At 36.8% G+C, this 17,280-nt stretch overlaps 1 protein-coding gene across 20 annotated transcripts in view; it reads left to right on the forward strand.

Moving 5' to 3' along the window:
* Positions 1 to 17,280, forward strand: part of NRXN3 (neurexin 3) — a 1,534,711-nt gene that overhangs the window by 746,481 nt on the left and 770,950 nt on the right. For all 20 annotated transcript variants that reach the window (XM_077910198.1, XM_077910203.1, XM_077910191.1 and 17 more), the window contains one exon: positions 8,172 to 8,291. In XM_077910198.1, coding sequence (XP_077766324.1) covers positions 8,172 to 8,291 — 120 coding nt within the window. The remainder of the gene's footprint in view (positions 1 to 8,171; positions 8,292 to 17,280) is intronic.

Consider the following 17,280-nt stretch of genomic DNA (forward strand, 5'->3'; position numbering starts at 1 on the left):
GACCAGACGGTATTTGAGAATATCCTCTAGCTGACTTTATGGTAGATGGTGTTTATGTCAATACTATTTCAATAAGTTCTAGATGATAGTTGCAGTAATGTTCTTTAAAACAAAATATTTTTAGATTAGCTATCCTTTCATTGAGCTTGCTCTTTGAAACCTCTTCTCTCTTTTTTAAAAATGCCCTCTACTTATCCCAACAGACTAGTACATCAGTGCTGAAAAAGAAGGAAAATCAGAACATGAGGCCTCAGTTTACATTTTCTGAGGCAGCACTGACTTTTTGATGATTTATTCATGATTTTTAAAAGAAAAGATGATCTAATCATTTGATCTTTATGATTCAGGCACCGGGGTTAAGCAAGATGTTATGATGCTAGCCATTCTCTCATATCCGCAAATACCCTAACAAAGGCAGGCATTTGCTACCATCCCTCCATTGTCATGGAAGTGTTATGTTGAGTAAATTGCTTTACTCATAAAGTGTGAGTACTTCATCTTTCATTGAGCATCACGGGGAGTGCTGTACTAGAGCTTGTATTAGCCCAGGAATTTTCAGGAATTTTGCAAGCCCGTTAACATCATATAACATATTTTAGCTTGAAATTGGCCACGGTGGGAGTATTTTACACTATGGAAGTCAGGTTAGAGAAATGCTACAAATCAGGGCTTTTTTGTTGTTCTGGTTGTTAAATATTTACCTGCACAGAATTGATCAAAGTTCATTGGAGATAAAGACCTCATAAGAGGATCTTGGTTTCAAGCAATTCCCATGCCCATCTTATTTTATACTCAGTATTTGATGAGAGGGGTGGAGCGATTGAGGAGAATAGCGGTGTTATTGAAACTGTCCGAGTGTCTCCAGAATATTGGATTTTGTTACTAGTCTTTTTCACTCATTATCCTAAGGGAGGGACTTTTTTTGAACCTTCATCTGAGAGGAGGAAACCATAAACACCTAAGCATACTTGCTAGGAGCAATTTTGATGTCTTTCTGAGCATTTAGAAGGCATAGGTTTTGCTTTCAAGACAAAAAAAAAGTAAAACATTGGGAATTCAGCTGCTCTTAGGTCTTTCTGCCAATGAAATTGCTTTAAAAGATTTTATTTATTTATCTTATTTGAGAGAGGGAGAGAGTGTATGTGTGAGTGGGGGGAGGGACAGAGGACGAGAGAATCTCCAACTGACTCCTTGCTGAGCAGGGAGCTGAGCAGTACATGAGGCTCGATTTCAGGACTCTGAGACCATGATTTGAGCTAAAACCAAGAGTGGGACACTTAACCAACTGAGCCACCCAGGCACCCCTGCCAATGAAATTTTATAATAATATTTAGGACCCTGTTCTCTGGCTTTGTTTAATCTTCTGTAAAATGGGAACTAGAAGATTCACTTCTCAGTTGGCTCTATATGAAGGACACTTGACACATTTAAAGGTCATTGCTTTCTTATTTTAAAATTAAATAGAAGTGAATTGGGTTTCTGGCAATTAAAAGGGACATATCTTATGTTGTCTGTAAATGGCTGTCTTCAGAAAAGCCAAAAGGACCCCAACACTATAAATGAAGAATTATTCTGAGAGCTACAGAGATCTTTGCTGCAGAGACCAAGACATATGTGCAGCTAACTAAGCAGGCTATCCCTAATGTCACAGGCACTGTCTGTGAAGCCTCAACATTTAAATCCTTATATTATAGCAGTGGAGACTATAGATAGCTCAGGAAGTTGATAAGAGTCTTGCATACATATGTACACACACAAATACATATATCTATATGTATTCATTCTCCTTTTTCTATTTTTTTCTTCCTTACCACTCCATTACTGCTCTTCCTCTATGAAACAATGTAAATTTTAAAATGTGAAAGTGGAAAGATTTATGCACTTATCAGGAGTAGAAAATAAAGTTGCAGGTGGCAGATAAGATCTCTCTGGACAGTCCATCACAGCTCTCATAAGACTTCTCCCATGGTAGCTATGCTTTGTAAGGGGTGGACAAACCCTTTGGCTGGCACAGAGGTCTGTTGTGATGATGCTTACACATTCAGGTTTCACTCATGGATTCTGAATCCTTTGACAAACACTTCATGCTTTGTGATTAAAGATGATGAATATTATTAAACCAGCCTTGCCATGTACCTACCACTGGGCTATTAGCCTTGACCCTTTAGGATAAGTGGATGTAGGGAATGAGAGCTTATGTGCCACCCCCAGAGTCCCCCGGGCACCAAGCCCACCACTCCACTATGGCCAAGACCAACTAGTGCTGGTTTAATAATATTTATTTTAAATTGGGATGTCTGAGGCCTAGGTTTGGTTAAGTCCTACTTGGGCAATAACAGAAGGAAAATGCACTCTGATAGAAGTGTCCTGTGCTTCCAGCAGGACTTCTATCTCAAGGACCTGCAAGTCATAAAAGACAGTCTGTCAACTTTTGATTTTCTAGACCATGAAGAGGAGTTGACTGAATCAGTTTGCATGTACTGCAAAGGTAGATTTTAGCAGTAACAGGCATGAAATGACTGTCTGGAACAGTTCTTAAAGAGAAAAAAAAAAAAACAATACCAAATTCAAGCAGACTGATGGGAAATTTGTGGCAGCCATCAGAGATATCATCTGAAAAAGAAAAGACACAACGTGATGCTTTTCTGTGAATGAAAAGCAGAGCAGGGAGTTAGAAATTGAAGTACTAACATCATTGAGGATTGTTTAGTCTTTTCATGCATACTTCTGTTGCCTTGTCACTTCACCACTAGACCAAAAAAAAGAAAAAAAAAGTCATCATCTTTTCTCAAAAGACTATGTGGCTATTTTAGTGAGGATTGGTTACATATCAAATACAAAAGTAGTATACACTCTCTCTATACAAGGGTTTCTTAAAGTTTTAATGTAGTTTTAAGCTATTAATAGTCATTTTAAAAACATTCTAAATATATAATTCTGAAGATTTATGTTATCTTAGAATATTTGCAATTTTAGTTTGATTTGGAAGAATGTTTTAGACAAAAGTATTATTAGGTTCTTAGGAGTGTCTTATAAGTATATGTATTTGATACAGATTTTTGTTCTGGTATTATATATAATTGGATAAAACTAGTTCTTCCTGTTAATTTTTTATTGAATTTTGAATTGAAATGGACTTTGGAAATTTTCCTTGAAGAAAACCCCACATAGTTTAACATTAAAATGTCATCTTTTTCTGGTTATAGACTAGACATACTATATTTAAATTTCTTTTGTTAATCCAATGGTAACACACACACACACACACACACACACACACACGCTCATTCTCACACATACTCACTCTCTGGTTTACTCCTAGCAGTAAAGATTAGGTGGCTTAGCTGTGGAATTAGCAAGCTTGGGTTTGAGATTTGACTCTACTACTTGTTTTGGGGGGCCTCACAAAAAAATCACTAACTCTATGACTTAGTTTACTTCTCTGAAATTCTTGCCTTCCAACTTGATCATCAGTCATAAAATTCCTTTATTTGTAAAGTTCTGGATATCTTCCTGAGAAAAACATTCCTGTTTTCTGATTCTTTAATACATTTAATTATAGTTGTTTCATCATGTGTTTATGAAGATTAATTGCATTAATATCTGAAATGCACTTAGTACAGTGTCTGGCACATAAGTGCTATGTAAATCCCTTGTTTTATTATTATTATATCCTCTTTGTACGAGATCATTTTATATCAGTGATGCACATTTAGAAGCATTGTTGAAGATTTTATTTTTCTTTTTTTCAGGGAAGTTTGGCATGCGTCTCGGTTTCTCTAATTTCTTTCTCTCTCTTTAATGCTGGAGAAACTGCTATCTATGAGAATCAGATACAGATATAAAAGATAATCTGTTCAAGAAAGGATGTACTTAAGTAGTTTGAAGTAAGACCAAGAGCTTATATTATCATCTAGAAAGTGTTTTAGAGTGTAGTCCAAGCTCTTTCTCATTCAACAGTTTGTACTATCTCTGGACACTGGGTACACAAAAGAATCCTTGTCTCAATGTTTGGTGTGATTCAATGAGTCTAATAGTTAAATTAGAGGAGGAAATGCGGTCAATTAAATACCACCACCACCACCACCTCCCCCCCAAAACTGATTCTAAGTAGAAAATTGCTTGTATGAGGTGATATTGGTAAATTTTATGAATAAATTGTTAGTTTGGAAAACCACTTGACTTTAAATCATAAAAGAGTGACTTTTTTTTTTTTGGTTTTGTCTCTCTTTTTCTTTTTTCATTTAACAATATTTTCTGAGCTCTTGCTTTATACCAAATACTTTATCAGAAATTAGAGATATAAAGGTGAGCAAAACAAACAAGACTTCTGCCCTCACAGGGCTTAAATTTGGGTAGGATGAGACAAACAATAAAAAATTTAAAAAATAACTTAGCTATAGGCAGTGCAATTGTTGAGTTAAATAAAGAGGAAGATGTGACAGAGAACACAGAAAATGCTGATGGGGACCTCCTGAAATAGGAGATTCTGAAGAATGCCCATTTTCTTTTTTTGTATATTTTTTTTTATTGGAGTTCTATTTGTCAACATATAGCATAACACCTAGTGCTCATCCCATCAAGTGCCCCCCTCAGTGCCTGTCACCCAGGCACCCCAAGCCCCCGCCCACCTCCCTTTCCACCACCCCTTGTTCATTTCCCAGAGTTAGGAGTCTCTCATGCTCTGTCACCTTCACTGATATTTCCCACTCATTTTCTCTCCTTTCCCCTATACGCCATTTCACTATTTCTTATATTCCTTATATGAGTGAAATCATATAGTTTGCCCTTCAGAATGCCCATTTTCAACCTGAGCATTAGAATATCATAGTGCACCAGTCATTTGAAAATTTGCAGGAAGGACATTTCAGGCTGTAGGTAGAACAAGAGCAGAGGATCTCTAAGTTAAAGATGGCCTTTTTTTTCTTTTTTAAAATTTTTATTTATTTGCGAGAGATAAAGAGAGAGAGAGACAATGAGCAGGAAAAAAGGGAGAAACAGACTTCCCACTGAACAAGGAGCCTGATGTGGGGCTCTATCCCAGGACCCCGGCATCATGACCTGAGCCAAAGGCTCAACTGACTGAGCCACCCAGGTGCCCCGGTAGGTATGGTCTTGAAGTGTAAGAGCAGAGGTCCTAGAATGTAAGCAGGCCTCAGAATCACCCAGAGGGCTTGCCACAACTCAGATTCCTGAGACTTGCCCCCAGCCAGTAGATCTGGGTGGAGCCTGACAAGGCACATTTGTCATGGGCCCACAGGTGGTGCAGGTGCTGCTGACTCAGGGGCACACAATGTGATAGGGAGTGAAAGGATGAAAGAATGACTGGAGCACTGTGAGCTGGAGGCCAGTAGCGGGAAATGAGGCTGGAGGGGGTTGGCAGGAGCCTAGAATCTCAGCCTCAATAGCAAATGCAAGTTTAGTCTAAGATCAACTAGGAGTCATTGCAGGTTCTTCTAGCCCTCCCTCATTGAAACCACTCTTGTTCTGAGGTGACCACAGTATAGTCAGTCTTAGAGGGTTATTTGGTTCTGCATGGCATTCACTACCTAATGCACACAAAACAAATCCTGTGGAATTTGAAAATAACCTATAATTCCCTCTGTTTTAGAGTCCTGACCAACCTCTGATGAAAAGGACAGATTGCTCCCTTTGAGGAGCACAGATAGTAACCCATGCTCAGGTTCTGACAGGAGGAGACACAGGCATATCAGGGGGCTGTAGTTCAGATCAGCTCAACCTTTGCTGGAACACTTTCTCTGTATCTGGCACAGTACACTTAACACGGCGAGGATATAATCGAAGTGTATTATGATTTCTAACAACAGGCAGCATTCAATCTTTTGGGGGCAAATACTAAAAAAAAAATGAAACAATTAGAGGATTATATAAGCAGAGGACAGCACAATGTGTAAAAAAGTGTTAAATTGAATATTATCATATGTCATTGTTAATGATGCAAATAATAAGTGCCATGGCCACCAAGAAGTGGGAGAATTGTTCAAAGTTATTGGGAAATGTTTTATACAGGGGAAGCATTCGGGCCGGTCCTTGAAAAATGGTGAAAACTTGGCTAGTTAGATGGGAAGGGAAAAGCATGGAAAAGCCTTTGACTTCAGATTCAATCAACATTTACAGAATTATTGTGTTTTCCCAACGTTTTTGCTATTCTGCTGCCTTTCAAGGGAAAGCCTTCCATGTGTTTCTGATTCTTGAGTACAATTGAATTACTAATCCATTGTCTAGTAAGAGCTGTTTGGTCAGGGAGCCCCATGGACTTCTCAGAAACTTTTATCCTTTGAAAGAAGCTGTCCTGATTTGCCATTGTTAATGAAACTTGTACTACACAATGCTCAAGTTTAAGACCCACTGAGAACATGACCATGAACCTCCTTTCATCTCCACATGGGGGAACCACATGGCATATAGGAGTTGAGAGACCCAGCAGTAATGCTGCTCCCCCAGTGTTAGTAATTGTCTTGAACTTTCTTATGTCATATCCTAATAGCTTTGTATTAGGAATGACAGCCTGTACTGCTCCTACCCTTGATGAATAAATACAAAATGTCTTGCCACCCAGAAGACAAATCCTTTATAGTCTTGTATCTCTTTTGAACATGCATCCTTAGGACTCTGCATGCATACATTTCAATATTCCGTGCCTGTGTGAGGCTTTGCTAGGAAACTGTGAAATATGTACTTATTGCAATGGATATATTTTTACTCTGTCAAGTGCTTTTTTGCATCAGAATCTGAGTAATACATTGGATGAGTCAAAGGGCTCACCTCCTTTGCTGAGGTGCTTTGAGAGTTAGCCTGAATATTAAGATATTTCCTAGTAGCTCAGATAATTCCAAAGGTGCAGGTTTATCTTTAATCTCAAGGTTAAGGCAGAAGATAGAAATGAAAAAGAGTGAATACTTAAAGAAAGGCCCCAGGCTGACCTAAAGAGAGATTTTAATGACAATCCATAAGGTAAAGATCACCAAATTTTTTTAGTTGCTTACTCATGTTTAGAAAAGATTTTGAGAATGCCCCAAAATAAATGTATAAATAAATTTATATACCAGATACAAGTATCACTGTACTTAAATATTATTTGCTATGAAAGATTCACAAAAATAGAAATAATAAAGGAAAAATTTAAATGAATGTAATTTTATTATTTTCTTCCTATCCCTCAAATAATTATCTTTTGCATTCTCTGGCATATGTACCCTGTTTCTGAATATACCCTTTTGTGAAACTTTGGCTGCAACATGATGCAATATACAAGTTCTCAAACTTTAGACAGCATCACAATTTCCTGTAAGCTTGTAAAAACACAAATTTATACCTCTTTCCAATGTTTCCAATTCAACAGGGCTGGGGTCCAATATTTTGCATTTCTGATAACTTCCCAGGTGATGGTGGTCTGAGAGCTAACACTCCAAGAAGGATTGATATAGTTAAAAGCTTGGGTGTCAAGTGGTAGTTTACCTAAGTTGGACGTCAGGGTCCTTTCATTACCAAATGTATAACTTTGGGTAAATTATTCTACTTGTATGAGCTAATTTTTTTTTTCTTTTTCTTTTAATCTGTAGAATGGATGGTCATACTTACTTCACTTTTAGTGTCACTGGAGAGCATAATGAGATAATGTAGACAAAGTGCTTAGGACCCAGTACTTAACACCCACAAAATACCAGTACATGTTGGCTGCTATGTGCTTCTCCTCTTCCTTCTCCTCTTCATATCATCAAATGTGTTTTTAATGTCATAAAGCGAGCTTCAGGGACTTTTATGCCTTAATTCATAAGAATCATGGGAAAAATTTTTCTGCTTTCCATTATACATTTTGAAAGACCATGTTCCAAATGAAGTATCTTTCGAGTTGGATGGTAAAGATGAAGCTCTTTTTGCAAAGTCTGCCTAAGAGAGAACAATGTGTTCAGCCCTCTCCCTTCTGTGTGTAACTGTTGGTAGTTTGTGGCTAAGTGTATATTTCTGTAGTCTTTTGTATGTACTTATTCTCGTTGCATGATATAGAATTGACATTTTTGGCGGTTGTGTTTTTGAATGTTTTGGGGCATGAGAGTAGCAAATTCAAGTGCTCACTTTGAACTTGATTAACTATTAACACTTTTCTCTCCCCTTTATTCTTCTCTCCTTTTCTTCTTATGAATTACTAGGACCAAGTACCACCTGCCAGGAAGATTCATGTGCCAACCAGGGAGTCTGCATGCAGCAGTGGGAAGGCTTCACTTGTGACTGTTCCATGACCTCGTATTCTGGAAACCAGTGCAATGATCGTGAGTACAACCTTTTCATACTTGGGAGTTTTTTTCATTGTTTAGAGGTTTGAAGAAATCTTAAGGGATATTATGTAAAAGGATGGCTCTTCTGAAAGATTTGTAAGCAATTTCCTCCTCCAGAAACTTGGAAAATAAAGGACTGGTGCTCTTAATGGAAGAACAAGAGACATTTCTTGTTCAACATTACTAGATGTTTTCCCATTTGCTTACTCCCTGTGTTTTTTCTTTAGATTAGATTGCTTGTAGCTGAGAAGCAAAAAACAATTCAAGCAATATTTTTTGCTCTGAGAAGTTCAGTTTTCCATTAATTAAGTCATCTGGATAACAATTTTGAAACTCTCCCATTTGCATTGTCTAGAATTTAGAGTATATTTAAGGTTTGTAGCTATTTTCTCAAAATTCTGAATTTAGAGAACTTCTTAGGTCTTCCAAATGGTGAAGACGTTCAGAGTTTATTTTTTCTTCTAATTAGAAGAGTTTAAAGCATTCTCAGGGGTTTTTCAAATGTCAGAAATTCCCTCTGGCTAGATTGATTGATATCTATTTCGTTTATAGGTACCTAGTCATTCTGTTTATATATGCATTTCTATTTTGTGAATATATTTATATGTATATACCTGTGTATTTGGTTCATATTGGAAGAGAGCCATATTGAAATTGGTTCTTATTTTTGTCCACTAGCAATACTAAAGGCACATCAGCTGATTTAATTCTAGAAGACTGATTTTACGAAGGTGATTCGAGAATTGATGGTGGAGATATATCAGTTCTGTGGCAATCTATAACCTGTGTCTTCACTTCCTTCTCATTTCATTTTTAACATGGCTATTTTTAAAGATGAGCAAACACCTGAATTTTCTGAATACCAATTACAAAGAGATTTGTTGAAATTCCTGACATAGTGGGTCCTGTTGATCTTCTGATTTTCTAAATGCAGCCTTTATGGTAGGAGTTTATATTTTACAAACTGAACTTATAGTCAGTTGGCCTTTTGGTTTTATAAAAAGATTCATGGTGTTATCTGAGAAAATCCTAAAGTCATATTATGGTTGCATAAGTGGGAGCAGGCGCTGATAACAATGGTATCTCTATCATGTTTAGTTTTTCTTGAATCCCTATTTCTCAACTTTTTTTTTCGTGTGCATAGATGCCTCTTGTTCTATTTCTCATTTTTCTCATAGCTTTTTGTCTTTATGTGCTCTGCCAGTCTCTTAAGATATACCCGGAGAAGTTAGTGGGGACTCTGTCAATGTAGAGAGAAACATATTTGATTCTCATTGATCTAAATGTAAGCATGTGCCTCTAGATCTGTAGCTCAAAGGACAGTATCTGCAGAAAGTTTTGGCATCAGATTGTTCATTCCACGTACTTGGTATTATTGAAAGTCCCGTTTCCACATGTATAAGTTGGAAATGCTGTTTTCCTCTGAAATAGGCAGGTATGGATCTCTCCAGAATATCTAGGGAATTGTCCTATATGCTCTTTATTTTCCATCCCCTTTGTCCACACAGTACTCATTAGGAAAGTTTTTTATCCTAAATTATGGCATAATGCTTCTTTATCCTCCCAAGTTTATTCCATATCATAAATACGTACCATTTCTGGTAGAAAATGGTCAGGACGAGATCACACACAGAAAAGATAGAAAGGTAAGTTATTCTAACTGTGGTGAATAGCATGGTCTTCAGAAGGTACGTATATATTTTTCTCTCATTGACAAGTTCCTTTCAGCCACCCAGTTCCAGGCATTGTTTTGTGCTAAAAATCAACCAGGATTCTTTCTGGCTTTCTATGATTTTTTTTCTGACTTTGTCAAGAGCAGATTGTGTCTCAGTTCAGAATGAAAACTGTTGCATTATCTGACTCGAACAATTTGTCAACATATAATGAAGTACTAGAATGGTTTGGGAAATGTAAGCTTTCTTTTGTGACAATGCCATATCATGCTTCAAAAATGTTTCTGAGATATACAGGCCTAGGGTAATGTATTCTGGATTTTATTATGTAGACAATACACATGAATTTTTTATTGTAGAAGACCTCTGAGCCCAAGTCATTAAAAGAATCTGCTTGCCTCATCTCCTCGTAGAGAGCAGACTAGGTCTTCTGTGATTAGATGGCTATATGGAAATGTGAGCAAGTATGTTTTAATTGCAGAATGTAAAGAATATATAGAGATCAGATATACTGGATCTAACTGTAAAGTGCAGATATAAACTTTTAATGAAACCAACCGTGTGTATCAGAATGTTAGGTTGCTTAAAATCGTGCTATAGATGCCTCTATATCTAATGATCGACATCTAAAATATCAGGGGAACTTCTATTTGGGAATGAGCATCAGAACCAGTTTGCTCACCTAGCAAATCAACCTTACCTCTTTACATCACAGATCATTACTTTGTATCAACCTTGACTTCTAGAGTTGTAATTTACTACTTTATCTCACAAATATCTTCAAAATTAAGTTACCTATTTGATTTTCTCTGGGCCTATGTTAGCAAATTTGGGGTAGCTTAGCCCGCATCAGGAGGTGAGCCTTCACTTCAGTGTCATCAGCAGGTTTGAACAAAGCTCATGCTTATTTTTGGCAAAGATTATGGAGAAAATGGAAAGAAAGGGAAAAAGATACAATAAGTGAATGAAAGAGGAAGGATGAAAGAAGAAGGAATGTAGAGAAAAGCAGAGCTGTGTCTTATATGGAAGAATACAAAGGCCGTTAGTAATTATTTTGGTAGCATGCATGCCACAGGTGGCCTGCCTTTGACCTAAACAACAGTAATAGCGCATGACATTATAACTGGAGTATCATCACAGAAATCTGGCCTTTACCTGACTTTTAGGAATAGTGTATTCTATAGAATGTTGCATATATCTAAAATACATTGTATTTCTTATAATGCTGCTGCAGGATCCTATGGTTGGTTAAGGATTCTATCTAATGACAATAGACTTTTTTGGGGGAGGGTGGGGTTGGGGGAGAAGGTTTGGCTCTCTCATTTTCCATGAGCTATTTCTCAAGACAACAGATTGATCTCAGCTAATGGAAATGAAAACATCACAATTTCTTACTGCACATCCAAGAATAGAAACTTGTTCAATAGGAAACTGCTAGGTTTTGATATTTTTCAAAATAAAGGATTCAGTTCAGCTCATCGTGTATAGAAAAGTTACTTATATCCGGGCATGATTTGCAAGTTTCTAAAAAAATGTTTGCATTTTAGGTTCTCCACATTTTTCCTAGCAGTGGTTCCTTCATTCATGACCTTTGATTTTTCTTACCTGTTTGCCAAATTGGGTGTTTGCTTGATGATTTCGAGGTGCTGTCACATAGATATCACCTCCATGAGTAGAGTTTATGTTGAAAAACTATATCTCATTTATAGTATGAGTAGACTAAGCATGGATGGGCTTAACTTTATTCCATTATTTTCTATGACAGCATGGTGGGTTGATGGAGACAGTGGGGTGAATTTCAGGTTTAGTCTTATAAAGATAGCTACGCAAAACTGATATAGTGATTGTGAAGATGTGGCATGTATCCTCTATGGCTGGTTACCTTGTGTAAGAATGACTCTCTGTACTGGATAGAAGACAAAGATCATCTGATTGGAAATTCAGGTATAATTGACTTGTTAATTTTTTTATGGTACTTTTAAGATACGATCTTCTACCATTTCATATAATAGCAAAATCACAGGGAGTTTCCTTTAAGTGACTTTTAGGACTGTTTTGAAACTATAATGAAGAAAATAATCCCAGAAGTAATTTTGAGTTCACGTGGGATCCGGTAAGATCTATGGAAGGAAACACCAGTAACATCCTCCAAAGAAAATCTTCAGTTCTTCTGAAAAATTCGAAACAGAGAGGGCTGACTTCTCAGCGGGTGCATACCGCCTGAATGTCAACTTAAGGACACAATATTGGGGCTACATTTTAAGAACAACAACAACAAAAAATGGAACCTTACAAAGGTTCTCACAGGGATATTCTTTTTGGATATTGGGTTCTTACTGATATTTAGCATCAGGACTGAGAGACTGGAAGATTTCAGTATGTTGTAGACATCACACCATCAGGCAAATCTAGAATCCCTTTCCTGTGATGTGGGCAGGGCAGACTATTGTTGGGTTCCTCTCTCCACAGCACCACAAAAGGTTCCACAAAATCCAAGTCACTTGCATGTACCTACAGATATACAAAAGCATTGTCATTTCGGGGACTTTGTGAAAAATAGTGATTTTAAATACCTCACATCAATCCTTACCACCATAGTTACCTCTGAGCATGTTTATGACAACTGTTTTGAGTTGTATACAATTTTGGGGTCTCATTATTGCTTCTGTGCCCTGGAGAAGTGAATGTGGAACAGTCTGTGGCATGTGAGTGCTTAAAACACAGCAAATTACTGGACTTAGAAATTGGGTGTTTATAATGGCTTTGTGGGAAGAACAGAAGGAAATAAATGTGGGTCCTCAGCCCACCCTCAGCAGCTGGCTACCTGCGCTACATTGCTAGTCATACATTGCGGGCTACTTGTTGGAGAAATTGCTAGGTTCACACTGGCATGTAATAATAGATGTTCTTTGCTTGCAACAAATCAATAGCAAGCAGCTGTGGATCGTGCAGACAGTGGAGTGTGAAGCACCTTTTCAGACAGTTTTCTGGTGGAGTGGCTGTTAAGCTGCACTGTTGGCTATTGATTGGCCTTTTGCTTTTTATTTATTGTGTGGGTTTATTTATTTTTTTAATGTAGGTTGGTGTATTGATTAAATCTGTTAAAAAAGCATTTCCCATTCAGGCTTCAAGGAAAAAAATGAGCAATATATGCATTACTTAGTGTACAAACAAGGCAATAGGCATGCGTATGTTCATTGTATCTGTTGGGTCCATATAGACACACTGGCATTATGTTATGAAGCTAGGTTGTTATTTGTCCAATAATAATTTACAAAGATACCAGACTACAATGTGTCCGTATTTTCTATTATGTGTTTAATTCCTACCTCTGTTTTCAGGCTCTGCCTGTCCAGCAAACAGGTATCTGAGAAATTTAGTATTAAGATGGTTGTTTGCTGCTTAGGACGCTTAATCAGTTATTCATTTCTTCACTCACCAGAGATTTCTTATTTGCAGATATGATCATGAATAAGATACACCCCTGTTCTCAGACATTACAGTGTAACAAGGGAAGACACAGGTGGAAGTGCTTCAATAGAAATATAAACCATATGTAGTGAGGACTCATAGAATAGAGAGGCTGTCCCTAGGGTAGAGGCTTCATCAAGAAGAGCTGCTGTTATTAAGAAGTTTTTCATTGACAGATGAATCTTGAAAAAAAATGTTAAGTACTTTATAAGTATATATGGTAAGAAAGAAGGTCAGAAAGGAAAGATAGTATTCCAGTAAGAAAGAGAGAGAGAAGTAGGCTGCAACCACTGCTAATATTCTGGCTGTTTCCTTCTATTCTTTTTTCTAAGCACTTGCATGGTTAAAATCACGCTCTGTGTAAAGTTTGTGCTCTGCCCTGTTTTTTTTTTTTTTCACATTACATGATATGCATTTTTCAAATTGTAAAAAATACTAGATTTCTTCATCTCATTAGTAGAATATACATTATGGTGCTCCTTTCTTTGGGATAGAACCCTCCATGCTGAGTCCTGGATGAGGACTAATAGGCCCCAAATTATCATCATCTCCTTCTCCTTCTCCTTCTCCTTCTCCTTCTCCTTCTCCTTCTCCTTCTCCTTCTCTTCTTCTCCTTCTCCTTCTCCTTCTCCTTCTCCTTCTCTTCTCCTTCTCCTCCTCCTCCTCCCCTTTCTTCTTCTTCTTCTTCTTCTTCTTCTTCTTCTTCTTCTTCTTCTTCTTCTTCTTCTTCTTCTTCTTCTTCTTCTTCTTTCTTCCTTCTCCTCCTCCCCCTCCTCCTTCTTCTTCTTCTTCTTCTTCTTCTTCTTCTTCTTCTTCTTCTTCTTCTTCTTCTTCTTCTTCTTCTTTTTCTTCTCTTTTTTCCAAATCTTCCTTCATTGAAACATTGAAACATTGTTGGACATTTATCTTCAAAATGTACTTAAAATGAACCAAAATTTTAAAAAGTTGACTTGTAATGTATATGACTTATTAAATTATAAAATATAACAGAGCCATTAAGTTAATTAGCTTTAGAATCAAACTAATTTAAATGTCAATGTTAACTCTTAACACTGAAATTGAGTTAGACACAGCCTCTTGAAGCTTTGTACAGAACAAGGAGTATGATGGGTACTTAATAAATAGAAGTAGTGATAGTTTTTGTTGTAACTAATGATATTTGACATTTGTCAAATCCTTATTATGTTCCTAACACTCTACTAGGACCTTTATAAATATGTCATCCCTTTAATCATCCCAAAGTCCCTACAAAATACCATTGTCCTGATTTTAACAATGGGGACACTGAGGTCACACAGGAAAGTGCTGAGTGAGGACTTGAATCCAGGTTTGTCTGATGTGAAAGCTCACATTCTTATTAGATTGGCTACTACTTAATAGTTACTAGAAAGAAGAAGAGTTTAACATCACTAATTACTAGACTAGATTGCTTAAAATGCCAGGTTGTCAAGTCTTTACAGACAACCCAATTGCATAAGAATATAGGGTTGGAAAAGAGAAGCTCTGTGCTCTAGGTTGTTAATTTTATGATATTATGGAATTGTGAACCCTTTAGATATCTCTGCCTTAATACTAAGATAAGACTTTTTAGTTAGAATATCTTGAGATATTATAGAATTAGGATAACTCCCCATATCCCCAAATATTTATATATTTATTCTCTGTTGGTGTATATCTTTTGATTTTCATTTTTTCCTTTACTTTATTGCAATCTTTATATATGTCATATAACATAGTGAATGAGACCTCTGATTTGGAGTGGATGGCCTATGTTGAAATTGTGACTCTGTCACTTAATAGCTATATTACTATGTAATTAATTAATTAATTAGTTAACATGGATATGTATAGGTCCCCCAAATGTGGATATGTATAGGTCCTGTCTCACAAGTAAAGATGAATTGGATGCATAATTCTGTGAAGGTCATGGCACATAGTAGCCGATGTGGAACTATTGGCTATTTTTCAATGTGATTTTCAAAAGTTAAAAACTAGACTCATACAATTTTCATAAAGTTAAAAATATAACTCACATAAATACAAGATGAATGCCTGCCAAATTTATTTAACTCCTTAGTGAGGTAAACAATAAGATGGTAAAAATATAAACAAGATGACAAAAGAATATTTGAGGAACTGGATATTTATAGACATTAAAACGAATATTAAATATTTAGGTTAAATATAAAACTGGTGAATGTCTCACAGGGAAAAAGCCCTTAGCTTTAGATATTTTCTTTTGTATCAACCATTATATGCCTACTGAACAAAAATCAACAGGTTAATCATCTTGCAGAATGTGGGCCCCAGTGAATAGTAAATATCAGTCATAGATACATTTTCCCATATAAGTAAGTATTTCTTGGGTAGTATTGTTAAAACAGTGTCAGAATTTCTATGACATTGAAAGGGCACACAGCTCTCTCCTGGCCTTTTTTTTCCTAAATTTTGGGTAATTTTTATTAATAGTAGTATGATCTATTCAATTTCAGATCCGTTTTGTCATCTTGAATACTTCTATCATACACAATTACCTTTTATTTTTTCAACCATTTAACTGTGTAGCAAACACTGTATTGAATTTGTTGCATTATCCTGTCATCTTAACAACCCTAAGAAGTAGATACTATTATGATCTCAGTTTTACAAATGAGGGAACCGAGACATGGAAAAATCAAGTGATCTGCTCATGGTCACAAAACCATTAGGTGGGGGGACAAGGATTCAGTTTTATATCTCTGGCTGCAAAGTCTGAACTCTGGACTGCTGGTGTCTTCTGAATGCCTCAAGGAAAGCTTCTTAATGAGGACTCATCTGGATGCATGAGAGTTTAGATTTACATTTGCCATGGAACTTGACTACTTCTGTTGTATCAATTACACTGTGATTTTTAGTATCTACATTGTTATTTGGTAGGAGGGATATATCTTACACTTTTTACTTTGTTTTAAATAAGAGCATCATTAGGATTGATCTGCTCATGTAATAAGATTAGGAGTTCCATCAAAGTTCCATTTTGCAAGTTTGGTAGGTCTGGGCAGGTAAGGGCTGAGTCCAGAGAAGTCAGAAAGGCTGGAGGAGCAGCCTGGTACCATAGGACACAAGATCCAGAAGGTAAAACACTGAAAGAGAAGCATTCATGAGCCAGCAGGCATTAGCAGGACCTAAGGTAATGGCCAAAGTTATTTCTTTTCATTTGCTTTTTATTCCTGGACCATAGATATTTGGTGTATCTAACAGGATGTCAGGAGATGGCAGTTAATCTCAGGGTCTTCTAGGAGCAAGGCTGATGGTGCTGGTATTCTTAGGGGGGCAGATTCATAGATGTGGGTTTTAGCTTATTCCCTTGGGAATCACTCTTGCTTACAATTTACTCTGATACCAGGAAGACATAGTTTTGTATCACAGGTCACTTGATTTTAATACAAGTGCAGAATTCAAAAAGATTCAGCAAGAGTCAGGACTACTTGCAGCTTTTGTTTTGTATAACCCTCCATGGAAATGAGCTGAGACTCCTAGATAAAATGCTAATTTCTGCAAATCCCAGTTGACACTTGGACCTACAGTTCAAGGAGAAATAGTCTCCACCATGCAGAGTCCTGTAGTTTACCAGGGATTATTGTGAATTGTTGGAATCTGAGGCCTCCCTAATTTCACTTCAGCCATCTTTAACATGCTGCATTTGTAGACTGATTTTATTGCCTATGTTTAATTACAGCCCATTTATTTCTGGTGTGCTTGGTTAGCTACTTACTGATGGCGATGGCAATAATCTACTGAGAGCCTATTGGTTCACAGAAGATAATTTCATATTACCTTGTTAGTTACATACAGGTACA

Source organism: Canis aureus, chromosome 9 (assembly GCF_053574225.1).
Source record: "Canis aureus isolate CA01 chromosome 9, VMU_Caureus_v.1.0, whole genome shotgun sequence".
In the NCBI taxonomy this organism is placed as follows: domain Eukaryota; kingdom Metazoa; phylum Chordata; class Mammalia; order Carnivora; family Canidae; genus Canis; species Canis aureus.